Source organism: Balaenoptera ricei, chromosome 16 (genome assembly GCF_028023285.1).
Source record: "Balaenoptera ricei isolate mBalRic1 chromosome 16, mBalRic1.hap2, whole genome shotgun sequence".
NCBI classification, from domain to species: domain Eukaryota; kingdom Metazoa; phylum Chordata; class Mammalia; order Artiodactyla; family Balaenopteridae; genus Balaenoptera; species Balaenoptera ricei.
In genome coordinates this window covers 61,227,008-61,251,136 of record NC_082654.1, presented here as the reverse complement: position 1 = coordinate 61,251,136, position 24,129 = coordinate 61,227,008, and the positions used below count along the sequence as shown (strand labels likewise).

Here is a 24,129-nt window from a genome sequence, read left to right as displayed (position 1 = left end):
AGTAGGGTACCTGCTACTTCAATTTTATTTGACAAATGTAATGACAAACTGGTTTCCTAAATAGTGGTATCAATTTATATTCCAACCAAAAATGTATGTAAATTCTCATTATTCTACCTTGTAGGTAACAATTTTATCTGACTTTTAAATTTCTACTAATCTGAAGGGTATTGTTTAATCTACATTTCTTAGATTACTAAAGAAAATAAGCCTATTTCATATGCTTAAATATCAATTGGGTTTCCCATTCCGAGAAATGCCTGTTTATGTGTTTTATCCATTTTCCTGTTGACTCATTTTATTATTTACTTATTCTTCATGGGAGTTCTTCTCTGGAGTTCTATGTTGGATACCAGTCCTCTGTTGATTATATATATTGCAGATGCTTCCTCCCAATTTGTAGCCTTGTATATTTATTGTCTTTATGGAGTCTTCTGATGAACAGAAGTTCTTGAATTTTCTATAGTAAAACGTATCAAGCTTTTTAACTTTGTATTTTTCATGTCTTATTTATTAAATCCTCTCTATCTCTTAGGCCATGATATTCTCTCAAAGTTTCTTCTAAAACGAAGTATTTTGTCTTTCACATTTTACTCCTTAATTCATCTGAAATTCTTACTTTTGGTATAATATGAAGTAGGGATCTAATTTCCTTTTTGTCTATACAAATAACGAGTTATCTAAGCACGTTTATTGGAAAGTCTAAGAGTATAATTTTCAAATTAAGTGCACAATAATTAAAAGAATGCAAACAATGCCATCTAAAACAAAGTATGTGCAAATTAGAGCCTAATTATTTAACATTTATTTAGCACTGAGAGATTGAAAAGCACTTTAGGGGAAAAAAAATCAAAATTTTAATCTTCCAATACAGCAAAAGAGGCAGTGAAGGAAAAGAAATCTAATGGATAGATCAGGCAATGATGTGATGAGGTAAGCATCAGAATTCCAACACATCCTCAGACTTACAAAAAGACCCAAAACACAGCCTTTGATCCACTAAGCCCATTTACCTATCTATCATAAGCAACTGCTTCTCTGAAAAACTCCCAAGATACAACCTCAGCCCCTTTAGCTTGAAAAACAACTTCCTTTCTGTAACTGGGTATCTCAGAAGGTGTCCCATAAGGTCTGGTGATTGGTTTCCTTTATCTTTCTGACTTATATAATTATATTGATTTATATTAAAGTAACAGTTTGTCCCTGTGGAAAATGAAACATAGCAAGACTATGACAGCCAATTCTCCAGAGTCCCATCTGGGTCAGTGAAGAATATGGCACAGTCCTGACTAATCAAAGGCATGTCAGAGGGTCATGTAATTTCTGTCATCCCTTCTTGTTACAGATAGGAGTTTCCAGTTTCAGGAGATTGTTCTACCAGGGATTTCTCCAGGATTCAGATCTCTCTAGCAAGTAACTTGCCTTGTTTTTTTGGTTTTAATGTCATGAACCAGACTTCCCTTGGACTTGCTGACCAAAGGACCACTATGTTTCTTGTTTATCTAAAATTAGATACTTAATGCTAATATACCTTTCAGAAAAATCAAGCCAAATGCTCTTTTGGATGGACTTCTGTCTGAATGGGCATAATCAGAAATGTTACAACTTGTAAAAAATCTGGTTTTACTAAAATTTCATATTTAAATGCCCCAATTAACCAATAATTTTTTTAAACATCTTTATTGGAGTATAATTGCTTTACAATGTTGTGTTAGTTCCTGCTGTATAACACAGTGAATCAGCTATATATAGACATATATCCCCATATACCCTCCATCTTGCGTCTCCCTCCCACCCTCCCTATCCCACCCCTCTAGGTGGTCACAAAGCACCAAGCTGATCTCCCTGTGTTATGCAGCTGCTTCCCACTAGCTATCTACTAGCTATCTATTTTACATTTGTAGTGTATACATGTCCATGCTACTCTCTCACTTCGTCCCAGTTTACCCTTCCCCCTCCCCATGTCCTCAAGTCCATTCTCTACATCTGCATCTTTATTCCTGTCCTGCCCCTAGGTGCTTCAGAACTTTTTTTTTTTAGATTCCATATATATATGGTAGCATACAGTATTTGTTTTTCTCTTTCTGACTTACTTCACTCTGTGTGACAGACTCTAGGTCCAACCACCTGACTACAAATAACTCAATTTCGTTTCTTTTTATGGCTGAGTAATATTCCATTGTATATATGTGCCACATCCTCTTTATCCATTCATCTGTTGATGGACACCTAGGTTGCTTCCATGTCCTGGCTACTGTAAATAGAGCTGCAATGAACATTGTGGTACATGACTCTTTTTGAATTATTAACCAATAATTTATATTCTATATTTTGTTAAAAGTTATAATGGTTCCAAACAAAGGGTAGAAAAAAAAAAGATATTTGTGACCCTAGTGGCAAAAAGTTCAGAAGACTCAGTTATCTCTTTCCAGAAATATCTGCCTACCATGGACTAAAACTTCAAACTGATGTTGGTCAAAAAACTGTTTTGAGTCAGTTGCTGCAAATTTAACTGCGAAATTCTCCTGGATTTTTTGGTCACAATTCCTGCTCTCAGATGTAAAAGCAACTAAATTAATAATGATCACAACCAAGCATCCCTGTGACAAACCAAGAATCCAGACGTCATGAGACTGAAAAATGACTCTAGAAGCTTACTCAGAACTTAGGCATACTCATCCAACCATAAATAATCCATTGTATATCAGGACCAAAAAAACAGCAAGGATAAGTGTTGGAAAAGTAATAGAGAATGGGCCCTTCTACATCCTAGTTCTTTCTCTTTAGCAACTTACCTAAAATCCCTGAGTCAGAACTCTCTCACATTAGGGCATTTTATTTATCTCTAATTGAATCCTCAGTTTCATTTTATTCAGAAATGAAAAACTTGGAGTCAGATAATGGGGTACACAACTGATATAAAGAATCTATTGATTATTACATGTGATAATAGGAAATATTAGGGAATGGGAAAATGGGAAAACTTTAGTACTGGCTTTTCTTTTTTTAATAAATTTATTTATTTTTATTTTTGGCTGTGTTGGGTCTTCGTTGCTGCACACGGACTTTCTCTAGTTGCAGCGAGCGGAGGCTACTGTTCGTTGCGGTGTGCAGGCTTCTCATTGCGGTGGCTTCTCTTGTTGCGGAGCACAGGATCTAGGCACACGGGCTTCAGTAGTTGTGGCACACGGGCTCAGTAGTTGTGGCTCGCGGGCTCTAGAGCGCAGGCTCAGCAGTTGTGGCGCAGGGGCTTAGTCACTCCGTGGCATGTAGGATCTTCCCAGACCAGGGCTCAAACCCATGCCTCTTGCATTGGCAGGCAGATTCTCAACCACTGTGCCTCCAGGGAAGCCCCCTGGCTTTTCTTTTTCTTTTTTTTTTTTAAAAGCCTTATTCTTTTTTTAAATTTTATTTATTTATTTATGGCCGTGTTGGGTCTTTGTTTCTGTGCGAGGGTTTTCTCCAGTTGTGGCAAGTGGGGGCCACTCTTCATCGCAGTGCGCGGGCCTCTCACTATCGCGGCCTCTCTTGCCGTGGAGCACAGGCTCCAGATGTGCAGGCTCAGTAATTGTGGCTCACGGGCCCAGCTGCTCTGCGGCATGTGGGATCTTCCCAGACCAGGGCTCGAACCCGTGTCCCCCGCATTGGCAGGCGGACTCCCAACCACTGCGCCACCAGGGAAGCCCCCCCTGGCTTTTCTTAATAGAAAGAGTTTGTTGCTAAGTTTAGCTTTAATAGACAGTAGTTAATTCCATGAAAAATAGTTGGTTGTTTATTCTTTCAAAACGAAAATTTAGTGTTAGCTTTTCGGATAAATACTCAAAGTCTAAGCACATTTGAATAGTATCCAATCACATTAAATAGAGTTGTGCGGGGCAAAAGGTTCAGAGAAACAGAATACCTAAACCAAGTAGTAGTTCTTTGAAACAAGCAAAACTAATCATACTTATCCTTTGTACTAAACCACATGCAAATAATGCAGTAACAAATTCTTTAGCATCAACCTGAATAACCAAACCACCTTAATATTGATCATTAACCTAATGATAGTGAGAAGAAACAAATTTGAAGTATTTACCTTGAGAGCACAAAAGATGCAGGAATCTCCCATGCATTTGTGAGTTGTAAGCTGCCTAAAGCTACGTCGGAAGATGTCCAAGTGCCATAAAACCTGATGAAAAGGGAAAATACTTCATTACTCTACAAAAACCCCCCATTTAATTTCAAATTCAAGAAGTCAAGCAAACATAGGTAGACAATAGACATTGTTACTCCCAAGAGAAAAGCTCATTCTAGTGTATTAAAAAAAATGTCAAAAAAGGTGAGGTATCCAACCAGAGGGGTAGATGAACATATTCTGGAAAAGACACTAATTTGAACATAAAGTAGGTCACACAGAGAAAGTATGATACAAGATACATCAAATGTGATTCTAAAGAGGGAATTTATGGGTTAAAAACTGTGGAATAAGGATTTATTTTAATGGTCCACACAAGAAAACCATGAATATTTTAAAACTTATTTAGAAGCTTGAATGGTAGTGTGGAATTTTGTCTTTGTTAGATTTCTCAATTTTTGGACCTTTCTGAGAGAGGTGTGACCTCCTTAAGTCAACAGAATAAAAAAAATAATGGTGATATCAACAGTGATATATCGGTTCACAGGGGGCAGAGTCAAGATGGCATACTAGGAGGACGCAGAATTCGCATCTCCGCACAACTAGGGTACCTACCAGGCACCGGTGGGGGACCATGGACACCTAAGGGGACAGGAGGAACCCCCAGCAACCAGGTAGGACATGGGGCATGAGGGGAGTGAATGGGGAAGAGAAGTGGAGACGGGAGGGGACTGGCATCCCTGAGGGGCGGCTGGGGGAGGGGAAGGGATCCCACGCCTGAAGGGGGAAACTGGGTGAGCATTGGGAGGGCAGAGGATCAAAAGGGAGCGTGGCCAGGTTTCCCCTACCCACTTGGGCCCCCGGGAGCCTGCTGAGATCCCAGGCCTGATCCTCTGCCCACTGAGGCCCCCTACAGCCGCACGGGCCTGCAGGAGTGGGAGAGAGGGAAGGGGGAGTAAAAGTAAAGGCTGGACCTCTGGGACTGGCAGCCCTGAGTGGTGGCTGGGGGAGGGGAGGAGTTGCTACACCCAGCAGGACCCACCCATGGTTAGGGGTCCAGCAGCAGCAGAGGGGACCCTGGGGGAGACCATGGGGGAGGGGCACAAAGGAACGGAAGGGAACCGGGCCAGCACCTTCTCTGTCCACTTAGGCACCAGGGGGCCTGTTGGGCTCCAGGGCCTAATCCTCTGCCCTCAGAGCCTCCCTCCTGCCATGCAGAACCCAAGCCCCAAGACCCACCCCTACACCCCCACCAAAGGCCCCACCTCTACACTCAGAGACCCCGTCCAACACGCTGGGCCTAAACCCCACCCACATACCCTCACTAAGGGCCCTACCTCCAAACTCCAGAACTCCACACTTCAGAGGCCCTCCTTTCCACGTGCTGCCTCTCTCCTTCCCACGAAGGTCCTAAGCAGAGGCCCTGCCCCATGTTTAAACACTGCCCCACCGAGGCCCCGCCCCCAAGGCCTTTTACGGCTTTGTGGGTTCTGGAGCCTAGGCCCTGCCCCACACCCAAATGTCACCCCCCCCACTAACCTATATCTTGCCCCACCCTAAACTCCACCCCTGCCTAAGTTCCACCACCACCTGAACTCCACCCCCATAGCCAAAGCTTTTCTTTTTTTTCTTTCTTTCTTTTTTCCTCTTTTAGATTGGGGTTCTGTTTCACCTTGTTGATTCATTGTTGTTGATTCTTTTATGTTTTTTTTTCCCTAATAAATCTTTTATTTTTTCTAATTTTATTTTATTCTTTATACTTCATTATTATTCTCTCCTTTTGGCTTGTTCACCTCCCCCCTTTTTTTTCTTCTTTTTTCTGTTGTGGTTTTATTTTACCTTGTTGCAGTTGTTTCAATTATAGTTTTATTTTTCTTAATATTTTTTATCTTTCTAATTTAATTTTGTTTTTTACACTTTGATACTGCTCCTTTCTTTCTTCTTTTCTTTCCTTCCTTTTCTTTTTTTACCACACCACGAAGCTTGCGGGATCTTGGTTGCCAGGCCGGTGACAGGTCAGGCCCGACTTCCTGTGATGGGAGCTCCGAGTCCAAACCGCTGGACTAACAGAGAACCTCAGACCCCAGGGAATACTAATCGGAGTGAGGCCTCCTGGAGGTCCTAATCACAGCACCAAGACCCAGCTCTAATCCAACTGCCTGCAAACTCCAGTGCTGGATGTCTCATGCTAAACAACCAGTAAGACAGGAATACAGCACCACCCATCAAAAAAAAAATCAAAGGACAAAAACATATGTTACAAACAATGGAGCAAGGTAAAAACTTACAAGACTAAATAAATGAAGACGAAATAGGCAACCTACCTGAAAAAGAATTCAGAGTAATGATAGTAAAGATGATCCAAAATCTTGGAAACAGAATGAAGAAAATACAAGAAACATTTAACAAGGATCTAGAAAAACTAAAGAGCAAACAAACAGTGATGAAAAACACAATTACTGAAATTAAAAATACTCTAGAAGGAATCAATAGCAGAATAATTGAGGCAGAAGAATGGATAAGTGAGCTGGAAGATAAAATGGTGAAAATAACTGCCAGGGAGCAGAATAAAGAAACAAGAATGAAAAGAATTGAGGACAGTCTCAGACACCTCTGGGACAACATTAAACACACCAACATTTAAATTATAGGGGTCCCAGAAGAAGAGAAAAAGGAAGGGTCTGAGAAAATATTTGAAAAGATTATAGTTGAAAATTTCCCTAACACGGGAAAGGAAATAGTCAATCAAGTCCAGGAAGCACAGAGAGTACCATATAGAATAAACCCAAAGAGAAACACGCAGAGACACATATTAATCAAACTGTCAAAAATTAAATACAAAGAAAAAATATTAAAAGCAGCAAGGGAAAAACAACAAATAACATACAAGGGAATCCCCATAAGTTTAACAGCTGATCTTTCAGCAGAAGCTCTGCAAGCCAGAAGGGAGTGGCAGGACATGTTTAAAGTGATTAAAGGGAAAAACCTACAACCAAGATTATTCTACCCAGCAAGGATCTCATTCAGATTCAATGGAGAAATTAAAACCTTTACAGATAAGCAAAAGTAAGAGAATTCAGCACCACCAAACCAGCGTTACAACAAATGCTAAAGGAACTTCTCTAGGCAGGAAACACAAGGAAGGAAAAGGCCTACAAAAACAAACCCAAAACAATTAAGAAAATGGTAATAGGAACATACATATCAATAATTACCTTAAATGTAAATGGATTAAATGCCCCAACCAAAAGACATAGACGGGTTGAATGGATACAAAAACAAGACCCGTATATATGCTGTCTACAAGAAACCCACTTCAGACCTAGGGACACATACAGACTGAAAGTGAGGGGATGGAAAAAGATAGTCCATGCAAATGGAAATCAAAAGAAAGCTGGAGTAGCAATTCTCATATGAGACAAAATAGACTTCAAAATAAAGACTATTATAAGAGACAAAGAAGGACACTACATAATGATCAAGGGATCAATCCAAGAAGAAGATATAACAATTGTAAATATTTAGGCACCCAACATAGCAGCACCTCAATACAAAAGGCAAATGCTAACATCCATAAAAGGGGAAATCAACAGTAACACAATAATAGTAGGGGACTTTAACACCCCACTTTCACCAATGGACAGATCATCCAAAATGAAAATAAATAAGGAAACACAAGCTTTAAATGACACATTAAACAAGATGAACTTAATTGATATTTATAGGACATTCCATCCAAAAACAACAGAATACACTTTCTTCTCAAGTGCTCATGGAACATTCTCCAGGATAGACCATATCTTGGGTCACAAATCAAGCCTTGGTAAATTTAAGAAAATTGAAATTGTATCAAGTATCTTTTCCAACCACAACGCTACGAGACTAGATATCAATTACAGGAAAAAAACTAAAAAAACACAAACACATGGAGGCTAAACAATATGCTACTAAATAACCAAGAGATCACTGAATAAATCAAAGAGGAAATCAAAAAATACCTAGAAACAAATGACAATGAAAACACGACAACCCAAAAGCTATGGGATGCAGCAAAAGCAGTTCTAAGAGGGAAGTTTATAGCAATACAATCCTACCTCAAGCAAAAAGAAAAATCTCAAATAAACAACCTAAGCTTATACCGAAAGCAATTAGAGAAAGAGGAAGAAAAAAACGCCAAAGTTAGCAGAAGGAAAGAAATCATAAAGATCAGATCAGAAATAAATGAAAAAGAAATGAAGGAAGCAATAGTAAAGATCAATAAAACTAAAAGCTGGTTCTTTGAGAAGATAAACCAAATTAATAAACCATTAGCCAGACTTATGAAGAAAAAAAGGGAGAAGACTCAAACCAACAGAATTAGAAATGAAAAAGGAGAAGCAACAACTGACACTGCAGAAATACAAAGGATCATGAGAGATTACTACAAACAACTATATGCCAATAAAATGGACAACCCAGAAGAAATGGAAAAATTCTTAGAAAAGCATAACCTTCGGAGACTGACCCAGGAAGAAAAAGAAAATATAAACAGACCAATCACAAGCACTGAAATTGAAACGGTAATAAAAATCGTCCAACAAACAAAAGCCCAGGTCCAGATGGCTTCACAGGCGAATTCTATCAAACATTTAGAGAAGAGCTAACACCTATCCTTCTCAAACTCTTCCAAAATATAGCAGAGGGAGGAACATTCCCAAACTCATTCTACGAGGCCACCATCACGCTGATACCAAAACCAGACAAAGATGCCACTAAAAAAGAAAACTACAGGCCAGTATCTCTGATGAACATAGATGCAGAAAGCCTCAACAAAATACTAGCAAACAGAATCCAACAGCACATTAAAAGGATCATACACCATGATCAAGTGGGGTTTATCCCAGGAATGCAAGGAGTCTTCAATATATGCAAATCAATCAATGTGCTACACCATATTAACAAATTGAAGGAGAAAAACCATATGAGCACCTCTGTAGATGCAGAAAAAGCTTTCGACAAAATTCAACACCCACTTATGATAAAAACTCTCCAGAAAGTAGGCATAGAGGGAACTTACCTCAACATAATAAAGGCCGTATATGACAAACCCACAACCAACATCATTCTCAATGGTGAAAAACTAAAACCATTTCCTCTAAGATCAGGAACAAGACAAGGTTGCCCACTCTCACCAATATTATTCAACATAGTTTTGGAGTTTTAGCCACAGCAATCAGAGAAGAAAAAGAAATAAAAGGAATCCAAATGGGAAAAGAAGAAGTAAAACTGTCACTGTTTGCAGATGACATGATACTATACATAGAGAATCCTACAGATGCTACCAGAAAACTACTAGAGCTAATCAATGAATTTGGTAGAGTAGCAGGATACAAAGTTAATGCACTGAAGTCTCTTGCATTCCTATACACTACTGATGAAAAATCTGAAAGAGAAATTAAGGAAACACTCCCATTTACCACTGCAACAAAAACAATAAAATACCTAGGAATAAACCTACCTAAGGAGGCAAAAGACCTGTATGCAGAAAACTATAAAACACTGATGAAAGAAATTAAAGATGATACAAACAGGTGGAGAGATATACCATGTTCTTGGATTGGAAGAATCAACATAGTGAAAATGACTATACTACCCAAAGCAATCTACAGATTCAATGCAATCCCTATCAAACTACCAATGGCATTTTCCACAGAACTAGAACAAAAAATTGCACAATTTGTATGGAAACACAAAAGACCCTGAATAGACAAAGCAATCTTGAGAAAGAAAAACGGAGCTGGAGGAATCAGGCTCCTGAACTTCAGACTATGCTACAAAGCTACAGTAATCAAGACAGTATGGTACTGGCACAAAAACAGAAATATAGATAAATGGAACAGGACAGAAAGCCCAGAGATAAACCCACGCACATATGGTCACTTTATCTTTTTTTTTTTTTTTTAATTATTTATTTATTTATTTATCTATTTATGTCTGTGTTGGGTCTTCATTTCTGTGCGAGGGCCCCCCATAGCTGCGGCAAGTGGGGGCCACTCCTCACCGCGGTGCGCGGGCCTCTCACCATCGTGGTCTCTCTTGTTGCGGAGCACAGGCTCCAGACGCGCAGGCTCAGCAGCTGTGGCTCACAGACCCAGCTGCTCCGCGGCATGTGGGATCCTCCCAGACCAGGGCTCGAACCCGTGTCCCCTGCATTGGCAGGCAGACTCTCAACCACTGCGCCACCAGGGAAGCCCGTCACTTTATCTTTGATAAAGGAGGCAACAGTATACAATGGAGAAAAGACAACCTCTTCAATAAGTGGTGCTGGGAAAACTGGACAGCTACATGTAAAAGAATTAAATTAGAACAATCCTTAACACCATACACAAAAATAAACTGAAAATGGATTAAAGACCTAAATGTAAGGCCAGACACTGTAAAACTTTTAGAGGAAAACATAGGCAGAACACTCTATGACATAAATCACAGCAAGATCTTTTTTGACCCACCTCCTAGAGAAATGGAAATAGAAACAAAAATAAACAAATGGGACTGAATGAAACTTAAAAGCTTTTGCACAGCAAAGGAAACCATAAAAAAGACGAAAAGACAACCCTCAGAATGGGCGAAAATATTTGCAAATGAAGCAACTGACAAAGGATTAATCTCCAAAATATACAAGCAGCTCATGCAGCTCAATATCAAAAAAACAAACAACCCAATCCAAAAATGTGCAGAAGATCTAAATAGACATTTCTCCAAATAAGATATACAGATTGCCAACAAACACATGAAAAGATGCTCAACATCACTAATCATTAGAGAAATGCAAGTGAAAACTACAATGAGGTATCACCTCACACCGGTCAGAACGGCCATCATCAAAAAATCTGCAAACAATAAATGCTGGAGGGGGTGTGGAGAAAAGGGAACCCTCTTGCACTGTTGGTGGGAACATAAATTGATACAGCCACTATGGAGAACGCTATGAAGGTTCCTTAAAAAACTAAAAATAGAACTACCATATGACTCAGCAATCCCACTACTGGGCATATACCCTGAAAACCATAATTCAAAAAGAGTCATGTACCACAATGTTCAGTGCACCACTATTTACAATAGCCAGGACATGGAAGCAACCTAAGTGCCAATTGACAGATGAATGGATAAAGAAGATGTGGCACATATATATAATGGAATATTACTCAGCCATGAAAAGAAACGAAATTGAGTTATTTGTAGAGAGGTGGATGGACCTAGAGTCTGTCATACAGAGTGAAATAAGTCAGAAAGAGAAAAACAAATACTGTATGCTAACACATATATATGGAATCTAAGAAAAAAAATTGGTTCCAATGAACCTAGGGGCAGGGCAGGAATAAAGACACAGACATAGAGAATGGACTTGAGGACACATGGATGGGGAAGGGTAAGCTGGGATGAAGTGAGAGAGTAACATTGGCATATATACACTACCAAATGTAAAATAGATAGCTAGTGGGAAGCAGCTGCCTAGCACAGGGAGATTAGCTTGGTGCTTGGCGACCACCTAGAGGGGCGGGATAAGGAGGGTGGGAGGGAAACGCAAGAGGGCGGGGATATGGGGATGTACGTATGCATATAACTGATTCACTTTGTTATACAGCAGAACTAACACACATTGTAAAGCAATTATACTCCAATAAAGATGTTAAAAAAAAAAAATCTGTTCATAGTATGTAACCTTGATACAATGTGATGAGAACAACACTTCACTTCTGTGGTATTCCTCTCAAAAACCCATAACGCCAATCTAATCATGAGAAGCATACCAGACAAATTGCAACAGTGGGACATCCTACAAAATACTTGACTAGTACCCTTCAAAATTGTCAAGATCATCAAAAACAAGGAAATTGTGTGAAGCTGTCACAGCCAAGAGGAGCCTAAGGAGACAGGACAAGTAAATGTAAATGTAGTATCCTGGATGGGATCCTGGAATACAAAAAGACACTTCATAAAAAAACTCACGAAATCTGAATAAACTATGAGTTCAGTTGAAAAAGAAATGGTGCAACATATAGCACAAATGCCTTAGGAAGCTCCTCTTATCTGGAAAACATTTAAATAGCACCATATATGAAAATGCACTACTTTTGGAGCACCAGATTATAGCACACCTCTGGGGCTTCTTCATACTTAGGTGTCTATAGATATGTATTTCCAAAAGTTCTTTGAAACACGTTACACTCCCAAATAAGCAACGCCTTTTTATAATAAATGTAATGGGTTCAATACATCTGTGGTGAACACAGCTTTCATACCAAAAGTTAGAATATTAGCTCATTGAAACAATTACTTTCAGCTTGTTACATGATTATAATAGGCACTCCAAAACTATCAATGTCTTCAAGTATAAATATAGAAATAGGTATGTGTGTGTAAGTTATATGTTCTATATGGCACTGGAAATTAGAACAGAAATTTGTAAATATTATTGCTTAGATTGACAATAAAAATAGAACATATAGAAAAAAACAGAATTATAAAAACAGGACTACGGCCTGATAGTAGGTAAACACACACACATCTATATCAACACCCTTTTTTACCTTCTTCTAAATTACAGAAGTATTATTAGTTTATGCAAAGTAACTCAAAAAGCTAATATGCGGGGGAAAAAAGCCTAACCAAACACCCACCCCCACCCCCGCCCCCGCTGCAACTGCATAAAATTTGTGGTAGTAATTAGTGAAGGTACTTAAACTCTTTCTATAGTTTGACAGCATAGAATTTTTGAATTTTTGACTCTTGAGAGCATAGAATTTTTTAATGTTTTCAAATAAAAACTTGAAAGCAGAGTATGGAAATTTTATTACATAAATAATCTTGACAATGAAATTTTGTCATTTGCAACATGGATGGACTTGGAGGTTATTATGCTAAGTGAAATAAATCAGACAGAGAAAGACAAATACTGTATGATATCACTTATGTGTGGAATCTAAACAATAAAATAAACTAGTGAATACAACAAAAAAGAAACAGACTCACAGATATAGAGAACAAACTAGTGGCTACCAGTGAGTAGAGGGAAGGTGGGGGGCAAGAAAGGGGTAGGAGATTAAGAGGTACAAATTATTCTGTATAAAATAAGTCAGCTACAAGGATATACCGTACAGCACAGGGAATACAGTCAATATTTTATAATAACTATAAATGGAGTATAACCTTTAAAAATTGTGAATCACTATGTTGTACACCTGTAACCTATATAATATCGTACATCAATTTTACCTCAATTTTTTTAAAAATACATTTTTATACTACTGAGAAGACTAAACATGGACTGGGTATTAGATAATACTAATAATTTTAGCTAAACTTTTTAGGTGTGATAAAGTCATTGAGATTATGGTTTTTTTCATGTCCTTATGTACTAGAGAAATACATTGAAGTATTTAAAGATCACATGATGCTTGGGAGTAGCTTAAAATAATTCAGCAAAAAAGGGGGCCAGTGAATGAACTAAGACTGGTAAATATTAATCATTGTTGAGCCTGGCTGATGTGTACATGAAGATTCATAATACAAAATAAATAAGTAAATAAATAAACAAGCTTGACAAGATTCTTGTACTACAAATGAGAAAATTAAAATACTATTACCTGTACAAGGTCACAAGGCTAGTCTAAAGAAAGGCTAAAACTAGAACCCTGGTCTCCTAAGTCCAGTGCTTTTTATACCAAATATGTTGTCTTGTCTTTTTTTCTCTCATAACAACTTATTTTCTCATACATCTGAGGTGTAAAGCTAACATTTTACCCAAGCATAATTATCTTGGGTGGCAAATTTCATTTACTTTTACTGTGAAGAGGAGAAAAAAGGGGAAAGTAATCACTTGAAAGTTAGACCAAGGGGGATGAACCGAACACACTATGGCCCTGATTGGGCAGGGGAGGCAGACAGACAGGAAGCTTTGGGATTCTGAGACAGCTAAAGTGGCAAGCAAGACAAAAAGGGAGAATTTAGAGTAGATAATCACCTTAGAGGAATTTATTTTCTACCAGCTCTGTGCAAGCGTATCTGACCAGACACTGCAGGAGAGCTCAGAGGAAGGAGATGAAGAAGTGGACAAAGACTGGACCCCGATCAGTACGTGTGCTAAGAGCCTGAATATTATGAGACAAGAATAACATACCTGATTCATTTAAATTAAGTTCAACAACAGGCAAAACTAATCTATGGTTAGTGGTTACCCTTCAATAGTGTTTACCCTCGGGGAGTGGTTAGTGACTGGAAGAGAGCGCAAGGGAGTCTTCTGGAAGCTGGAAATCAGCTCTTTGTTAATCTGGGTGCTGTTTACATGGTTGTGATCAGTTTTGAAAGTTGAATTGTATAATTATGATACATGCATTTTCCTGTATGTATATTATACATCAATAAAAAGTAAAAAAGAATATTAAAAAAAAAGAATAACATACCTGAGAATCTTTCACTTGTGGAAAGAATTTTGCTTTCTATACTAGAGGAAAGCAACTAGGGTGATGAGACACCTTCGTCTCAAATGGAAAAAAAGGAAACAGTAGAGACTGTTCAGGAAAAAAGTCAATAAACAAGTAGTAAGATCATCTAGTCCATGTACCTCCCTTTAGACAGCTAAGTAGTAGTAGTTACAGTTATTATTTCTACTATCATTTTTACTCTCCTCTTTTACAAATGAGGTAATTGAGAAACAAAGAGATAAAGTGACTTGCCTACGATCACAGAGATTAACTTAAAAAATGATCTTAGGCTGCTGACCTCAAACAGAGACTATCAAGTATTAGATTTAAAAGAGTAATCAGAAATACAGCATCAGCAAGTGAAAGTCAAAGTTCACCAAAAAGAAAGAAATTACCCTTACCTGCAAGGCACTGTTGAGGAAGCAGCTGTTTTGTCCTGGCTCATTGCTGAGGCCTTTGCTGGGGGCTATGGAGGTTGAGCTTCGAGGAGCAAACATCCCTTGGACACTACCACGGCCCCCTGAAAAATAATTTCTCTTCCAAGACATTATTGTTCACATTTAGCCTGAAAACACAGAGGAGGTTTTGTATCTTTTGGGGAGGGAGTTTCTGTCTGCTGAAGTCCTTAATATAAAGAGAATCCAGAATTTAACAAATTTATGTTGAAAGATTTTGAATTTACAACATTTCAAACATCATATATGCAGCTCAAGAAACTCAGGTATCCTTAGATCCACATGACAGAGCTGTCCTCTACTTGCTCCAAGCAATGCCCAAAATGTAACATGGCACAGGATTAATTCAAACAGAGAAATCCTTCCTTCGATTTTTCTTGAACTGCCTCCATAAAACCCTGGTGAAGTGGCTGTACTCCTCAACTCCAACAGAATCCAGGATCAGGGTAGGATGTGTTCTTTAGGCTTGTTTATAATGCTTCTTGTGGATCGAAGAATTTTCCAACTGGAAGGAGAGGCAGACAGATACGCAAGAATCCAACGCAACCCTCCTCGGCTTCTATTGCCTCGTCCCATCATCCTCTGAAGTAAAAACCCAAGTTCTAAGCAACTGACATAGATTCCACAAAGCTAAGAAGCTTGTTTGAAATAAATGGAGTTTCTGTTGTTGTTGTTCTGCTGCTGTTTTTTAATATGCCCCAAACATTTTCTAGTATTCCATCCAGAACTTCAGAAAGTCTCTTCTCTTTTCCTCTGTGACTAGACTAGCCAGCTGTGCCAGAGAGCTTTAAAGAAAGAAAAAAAAACAATCAAAAGCTTGCGTCATTTAATGACTCTACTAGCTTTGTGCGCTTCTGCCAAGATCAGCGTTGCCTCACCTCTCACGAAAACTTGAAACCGAGGCAAACAATGCTCACCACCCCACCCCCGCAAAGAAATCCTAACAACAACAAAAAGGAGAAACACTCAAACCAAAGAGGTGGGGAGAAAAAGGTGTGCGCAGCTTTACTCTCATAGAAGACTTCTCCCAAATTTTCTAGGAGGAGAAGAAAGTTGACCTGGACAAAAATAAGAACTGAATGCAAACTTTCCAAAATCAGGCTAAGAAAAAAGTTACCAAGTAAACACACACCAAACTAGCAATTGAAACAGTTTGTTTTGGATGTTGTGAGTACAGAAATTTTTCAAGGTATTTTACATGCTCATGGCTATAAAAGCCTATTTAAAGGTGGGAGGGGCACATTATCAGTCTGGGCTCTGAGTAAAGATGTCCCATCCCAGAGAAACCCTCATGGTGAGTAAACCATATGTCCTTAACATCCAGTCCAAAAGAGCTAAATCTTCTTCTGACCTGTTTGTATGTTACATTTTTTGCCAGAGGATCAGAGAGATAATTTGGGTTACAAATCACTTAATCCTCAGATTATATCCAAGGCGTTCACAATCAGAGGCCATCCATTGACCAACATTAATTTTCAACTAATTAAAATGCCAGTGAGGCAACAAGGGAAAATTTCCTTGGAAGGAAATGCTTCTAATATTCACCTTTAAGTTTTCCTGTAAGGCTGCCAGGTCTAAAGAAGGAAAAAATTAAGAATGTTAAATATTAAATTTGGTTTCTAACAGTTTCCCAAGCTTCTCCCTTCCTTCCCACCATCGTATGGATGACCTAAAAAAGCAAAAATGCTATAACATCTTAATCATTCTTGGATCACCTAGCACTATCCATAGTGTGTTCAGTGGAAAAGCTGAGGCACAGGAGCATTAAACGGTTGCACAGCCTGTTCTTTCCCTTCTCTAAATTCCCAGACTATTTATAATCAACAGGTCACAGTTAAAGTATTAGATTATACATTATAGTGTCATATTATTCTGTATTTGTTTTTATTAATCTCTATTTGTTTTATATGGTGTCAGTCATATATCCTGACTATGACTGTATGAAATGAAATACTAACTAGTGTCAGACATGTGCTAAACAATACCTATATTCTTTATTTAATCTTCATAACAGCCCTATCATGTAGGTATTAATAGTTCCGTTTCACAGAAGAGTAAAGGGAGGCTTAAAGACATTAACTTGCCCAAATCAAAGCTGGTAAGTGGCAGAGCTAGAATTGTTTGACTACTTACTGTGACTTAATTATGTATTTTATTATACTATTCCAAAAGCTCCTAACACAGTGCTAGTCTAGTCATAAGCAGGCACTCAATAAACACTGCCTGATGATTAACATATAGCACCAGGAAGGATCCCATGTCTCCTACACAGACTACAAGACCCTCAACCCTCTACACACACCCCATACACACCCCACTCGAGGCCACTAAGCAACTTCCAACCAGCCATGCAGCATTCCTTCAGCTCAACTGCTGCAAAGGAATGACAAATACCAACCCTCCACTTTGCTCAAAGCCAAAAGGACTTGGCAGGCAGGTGGGGTTTCCAGTATCCACATCAGGAGCTCACTGAAACTCAGCCTGCCCTATGATACACACCCCTGAGTTCAGGGAGCAAAGGGAAAAAAGGCAGTAGCAGAAAAAAAGATTCTCAGGCTCTGAATGGCAGCATTATGTAGGATAAGGCAAAAAGCTCTCACACTTGAGCTGAGTGTGTCAGAAACCAGAGGTGAGAGCCAAAAAGAACAAAGCCAAGAGTGGTAATAACAAACGGTCCAAGAAATACTGATGGCAAAATATTTCACTTAAATTACAGGTCTAGCACCAAACAATATAATCCATCTACTAAAGATACATGAGAAAATAAAGAGTTCTACCGACATGGCTCTAACAACCTATTTTTAAAAAGAAAAAGAACTTCCTAGGCAATACCACAGTATTTTTGGGGGTAAAAGAGCATAATGTCTGCAACCTACTCTGAAACGGTTCAGGAAAAAAAAAATTTGTGTGTATGCGTGTATACTTATGTATATATGGAGAGAGAAGGAGAGAGAAAATAGTAAAGCAAATATAGCAAAATGTTAACAATAAATAAATCTGGCTCAAGGGTATATGAAAATTCTTTGTTCCATTTCTTGCAACTTGTTTGTAAGTTTTAAATTATTTTTTTAAGTTGAAAAGGAATTGATATCTGCAAATAATAGAAGAATTTAAAATTATGTAAGAATTAACTTGTACTGTATGCAGTATTAGTAACTCAATGCAAAATCATGACTAAAATCATTAAGCTGGTAGATAATAACCATGCCAGATGATATTGGCAATCCCAAACTAAAAATAAAAGAAAGAAAAAGAAAAATATAAAAATGTATAGATATGAGGACAAATTAAAAGGAAATAAAGCTTGAATCCTATTTCTATGACAAGGAGAGGTCGAAACACAGTGTAAGTTCAAGTTGTTGTCAGGAGTAAGTGATGTAGAGTAATTGTGATATTATTAAGAGGACTAGGACTAGACTTGGAGTTGGAAAAACATGGGTTCAAATTCTACATTTTTACTACTTTATGTAATCCCAAATAACTTAGGTGTCCTGAACTTTGTTCTCTGGGTCTATGGAACGGGCACAATACCTATTTCACACAGTGACTGAGATTTAATGTGATAGGTATGTGAAAGCAAGTTTTCAAAACAAAGAATTAATAATGAGTTCACTGAATGAGTGAATTGCTGAGCCTAAAAATTGAAAAGTAAATTTCTGTTTGGGGACCTCAGGATACTAGAAAGTTGTAAGCCAACAGGAATAAGTCTTCTAATTATATAAAAACAACAATAGGCCTCACATAGAACAAGGTACATGTCAGTATGATTTAGCTATGTGCTTGAAGAAACATTTGAATTTTACAATTATTTAAAAAATACAAGTTTAACATAAAAAGGTAAACACCTGAGTCTATTACAAGGAATAGGGTAACATTTTAGAAGGTCTACAAACACTGACCATGTTCAACTGATCAATGATTCAAATGGAAAAGCCATGAAGAGTATCTCAGTTTCTAATGAAGGAACAGTAGCCCCATCACTAGTGATTAAAGTCAAAAGTAACCCAAACAACAGGAAGTCAAACTGTACAACACTGAGATATCCCAACAGTTTCCAGAAAATTTGCCCACATTTCTGGTTCTGTTATTCTATATAGCAGTTTACTTATAATTTACTGAAGAAGCTATACTTGCACTGATAAATCAACAGGCAATTACCTCAATTCCTTGGTACACTCCACATGTCAATAATTACAAACTATATCCATAGTATCTTCTCGCTTATTATGAGGATATCAATGTCTGGCATATAGTAACTGCTATATAAGTTATTGTTATTGTTATTATTACCATTCAAACATTCCCTTCTCATGAGCTCTTTTCCCTTTAAAGATAACCACATAGATATCCTATATTCTTTAAAAAACCAGAACAGCAAAGACCACCTTGAACTTATTAAATCCTTACGCCTACTGCCCTAAATTTTTTTCAACCTTTCACTGCTAAACGTCTCTGTGAAATAATTTACAACTGCTGCTTCTCCTTGCTCATCATTAATCTCTTCACAACATGGTACTGTTCCTTTATTCCACCACCACAATTTTACTTCATGGAACATTTGCTTTCTAAAGAAATCTCCTAATTTCAAAACCCACTGGCTTTTTCCATATGCCTCATTCTTCTTAACTTTTCTGCAGCACCTAACATTGGCTGCCTGATGTAACACAATCGTGAATTCATAGGGTGAATTAATAAGAAAATAAAAGAATGACAAAAATGAGAGAATGACAAATGAACACGGGTTCTCCTACTGCTCTGACAGTCCATTTTCTCTCTCTTTTGTTGCTTTCTTAAAAGTAAGCATTCCGGGACTTTCCTGGTGGTGCAGTGGTTAAGAATCCGCCTGCCAATGCAGGGGACATGGGTTCAAGCCCTGGTCTGGGAAGATCCTACATGCCACGGAGCAACTAAGCCCGTGAGCCACAACTACTGAGGCTGTGCTCTAGAGTCCGTGAGCCACAACTACTGAGCCCACGTGCCGCAACTACTGAAGCCTGCATGCCTAGAGCCCTTGCTCTGTGACAAGAGAAGCCACTGCAATGAGAAGGCCGTGCACTGCAACAAAAAGTAGCCCCTGCTCGCCACAACTAGAGAAAGCCTGCGTGCACCAATGAAACCCAACACAGCCAAAAAAAAAAAAAAAAAACTAAACATTCCCTAAAGTTAAAATTAGACCTTCTTGCTCTTGTCTAGAGTACTTCCCATTAGTGTTCTCATCCCCTTTTCCATCAGAACTTCAACCATAACTTCTGGTTTGATAAATCACAAATCTTATGAACTCTGAAACCAAATTACCAACTATGTGCACATTGTCCCACTTTCAAAACAAGTTTAACATGTCCAAATCTGAAGTCACCACCTTCCCCCAAAAAATAGTCCCTCCTCTTTATCCCTCATTTTTAAAATTAATTTATTTATTTATTTATTTATTTTACTAATGGCATTGAGGCAGGAGATTGATGGGCCCCAGGCTGGGCAGCTGGAGTTGTCCCCTGTGGACCGATACTCCAAAATAACAGACATGATAGAAGAGCTGAGCACTTCCCAGATAAAAGATAGAGACAACATATTTCTCTTTCTTGAGGTCAAGAAGACCTTCCTGACTATACATGCACAGAAAGGCTCTTTGGAGGTCAAAAGGGAGGGGGCGTCACCTCATAGTAAGAGATGTCAACCTACCTTAGGTCGCTTCACTAGAATCCATCTTGGCTAAGAGATGTGTGCGCACACATGGGAGGACCCTGACATATACCAAATACGGACTCAAAACCAGGCAAAGCAAGATGATTGGCCAAAGGAAACCTGGAAGAAATGGCCCATATAAGTGATTCAAACTACCATGAGGGGGGCTTCCCTCATGGTACAGTAGTTTAGAATCCGCCTGCCAATGCAGGGGACACGAGTTCGAGCTCTGGTCCAGGAAGATCCCACGTGCCATGGCGCAACTAAGCCCGTGTGCCACAACTACTGAGCCTGTGCTCTAGAGCCCGCGAACCACTACTGAAGCCTGTGCACCACAACTACTGAAACCCATGTGCCGTAGAGCCCGTGCTCCGCAACAAGAGAAGCCACCGCAATGAGAAGCCCATGCACCACAATGAAGAGTAGCCCCCACTTGCCGCAAGTAGAGAAAGCCCACGCGCAGCAAGGAAGACCCAACGCAGCCAAAAATAAATAAATAAATAAATAAATAACTACCACAAGGGCACAACTCTCTCTGAGCCTGCCTGTGTGTCTATCCACACGTACTCTTTTTCTTCCTAATAAACACTTTACTTGTTTCACTACTTTCCGTCTCTATGTGGAAATTCATTTCTACACAGCTGACAGGCCATGGCCTTGTGACTGGCCACTGGTCCATGGTGGTCCAGTGGTTAGGATTCGGAGCTCTCATTGCCACGGCCTGACTTCAATCTCTGGGCGGAAATCAAAATCCTGCTTCAAGCCCCTGCAGGCCGAGGCCGCCCGAGATCAGCATCTCCAATTACCCAGGTTCAAAACCTCAGTAGCCTCTGACTCCTTCCTATCCTTCTCCCCCTTCCCCATCCACATCATAAAGGCTTTTCAATTCTCCCTTCAAAATCTCTTACATTGATCCTTCTTTTTCACTCCCAGTGTCATCACCTAGTTTACACCACAATTACCTCCCGTTTAGACTATTACAATACAAAAGTCTTTCTGGCCTCCTGTCTCTTGCTATTCCAATTCATTTATATAATTAGTTTTTTTAAACTAATATTTCTCTTTAACATACCTCATTACTTATTTGTGATTTCACACAAAAAAGTGGAAAGCTTGAATCATTCCTTAGCAGTAGAACAATGTCAGCTGTTCAGCCAAAAGAGGTTTTCAGTAGGATCACTCCTACCTTTTCAGGTCCCCAAAAAAGCAAAGATGTCTACTCTTACTACCCCTATTCAATATCATACTGGAGGTCCTAGCCTGTATAATAAGGCAAGAAAAAGAAGTTTAAAAAACATATAGATTACAATGGAAGAAAAAACCGTCTTTATAGACAATGATGTTACATTTGAAAATCCCAAGAAATCTACCCAAAAAACTCTAAGAACTAATAAGTGAAGTCAGTAAGATCACAGAATACAAAGTCAATATTTTTTTAAAAAATCATTTGTGTTCCTATATACTAGCAATGAACATTGGAAACCAAAATTCTTTTAAAGTACTACTTAAAATAATACCATAAAATATAAAATACTTAGATATAAGTGTAACTATATATATATATGATCTGTATCCTGAAAACTACAAAACTGAAGTAAGTGGATAGGCATGCCATGTTTGTAAACTGGACATCTCAGTTTTGTTAAGGTGTCAATTCACTCCAAACTGATCCATAGATTCAATGCAATTTTAAATCAAAATCCCAGCAAGATTTCTTTTTGTAGAAATTGACTAGCTGATTCTAAAAGTTATATGGAGGCAAAGGAATTAATTTTTCTTTAATATTTATTTATTTATTTGGCTGCACAGGGTCTTAGTTGCAGCACATGGGATGTTCGTTGCAGCATGCAGGATCTTTAGTTGCAGCATGCGGGATCTTTTAGTTGCGGCATGCAGGATCTTTAGTTGTGGCATGCGGGATCTTTTTAATTAGCATGCGAACTCTTAGTTAGTTGCGGCATGGGGGATCCAGTTCCCTGACCAGGGATCGAAACCGGGCCCCCTACATTGGAAGTGCGGAGTCTTAGCCACTGGACCACCAGGTAAATCCCGAGGCAAAGGAATTATAATAGCCAAAAGAATTGTGAAACAGAAGAAAAAAGTTGGAACACTCAGTGGTCAACACCATGTGGTATTGGTGAAAAGACAAACACATACATCACTGGAACAAAATAGAGAGCCCAGAAACAGGCCCACACAAATACTGTCAAACCAATTTTCAATAAACGTGCAAAGGCAACCCAATGGAGAAAGGATAGTATTTTCAATAAATGATGTTGGAACAATTGGACACACATATTCAAAAAACTGAACCTTGACCCATACCTTACATCTTATACAAAAATAACTCCAAATGGATTATAGCCCTAAATGGAAAACCTAAAACTACAAAAATTCTAGAAGACAGATGAAAATTTTGTGACCTCTGGTTAAGCAAAGATTCCTTAGATACAACAACAAAAGCACAACCCATAAAAGAAAAAAAGAATTATAGAATTGGACTTCATCATAATTAAGAGGTGCTGTTCTTTGAAAGACACTGTTAAGCGAATGAAAAGACAACCCAAGGATGAAAAGAAAATATTTTCAAATCACATACTGGATAAATGACTTGTATCCAAAATATACATAGAATCCTCTAAACTTAATAAGAAAAAATATAGAATTTTCTTAAGTGGACAAAAGATTTGAACAGATACTTCACTAAAGAAAATACACAGGGCTTCCCTGGTGGCACAGTGGTTGAGAATCCGCCTGCCAATGCAGGGGACACAGGTTCATGCCCTGGTCCGGGAAGATACCACATGCGGCGGAGCAACTAAGCCTGTGAGCCACAACTACTGACCCCACGAGCCACAACTACTGAAGCCCACACGCCAAGAGCCCATGCTACACAAGAGAGCCACCCCAATGAGAAGGCCACACATCGCAACAAAGAGTAGCCCCCGCTCGCTGCAACTAGAGAAAGCCCGTGAGCAGCAACAAAGACCTAACACAGCCAAAAATAAATAAATAAACTAAATAAATTTTTTAAAAAATACACAGATAGCTAATAAACATATAAAAAGATATTCAATTTTATTAGTCTTTAGGGAAATGGAATTAAAACCACACTACATGCCTACTAAAATAGCTAAAAACAAAAACAAAATTATGTAAAACCTGACAATAACAAAGGTTAATGAGGAAGTATCAGAGCGACTGGAAGTCTCCTAAATTGCTGATAGAAATGCAAAATGACACTGTTGGCAATTATATATAATGTTAAATATACTTTTACCATCTGACCTAGCAATCCTATTCCTAGGTATTTTACCCAAAAGAAATGAAAGCTTATGCCACATAAAAACCTTTACACAAGTGTTTATAGTGGCTTTACACATAATCACCAAAAACTGGAAACAACCCAAAT

The 24,129-nt window shown here is 38.6% G+C and overlaps 1 protein-coding gene across 15 annotated transcripts in view; it reads right to left on the bottom strand.

Annotated features, from left to right (window-relative positions):
* USP54 (ubiquitin specific peptidase 54) overlaps positions 1-24,129 on the bottom strand; it is a 152,223-nt gene that overhangs the window by 57,883 nt on the left and 70,211 nt on the right. For 14 of the 15 annotated variants that reach the window (XR_009497993.1, XM_059900141.1, XM_059900138.1 and 11 more), the window contains exons 2-3: positions 14,982-15,820; positions 4,079-4,171 (exon numbers count right to left, since the gene is read on the bottom strand). Coding sequence is in view for 14 of the 15 variants with exons in the window: in XM_059900141.1 (XP_059756124.1) it covers positions 4,079-4,171; positions 14,982-15,128 (240 nt within the window). In the remaining variant the exon portion in view is untranslated. Of the gene's footprint in view, positions 1-4,078; positions 4,172-14,981; positions 15,821-20,714; positions 20,830-24,129 lie in introns of those variants that run through there. The other variant, XM_059900128.1, reaches the window with a different exon arrangement.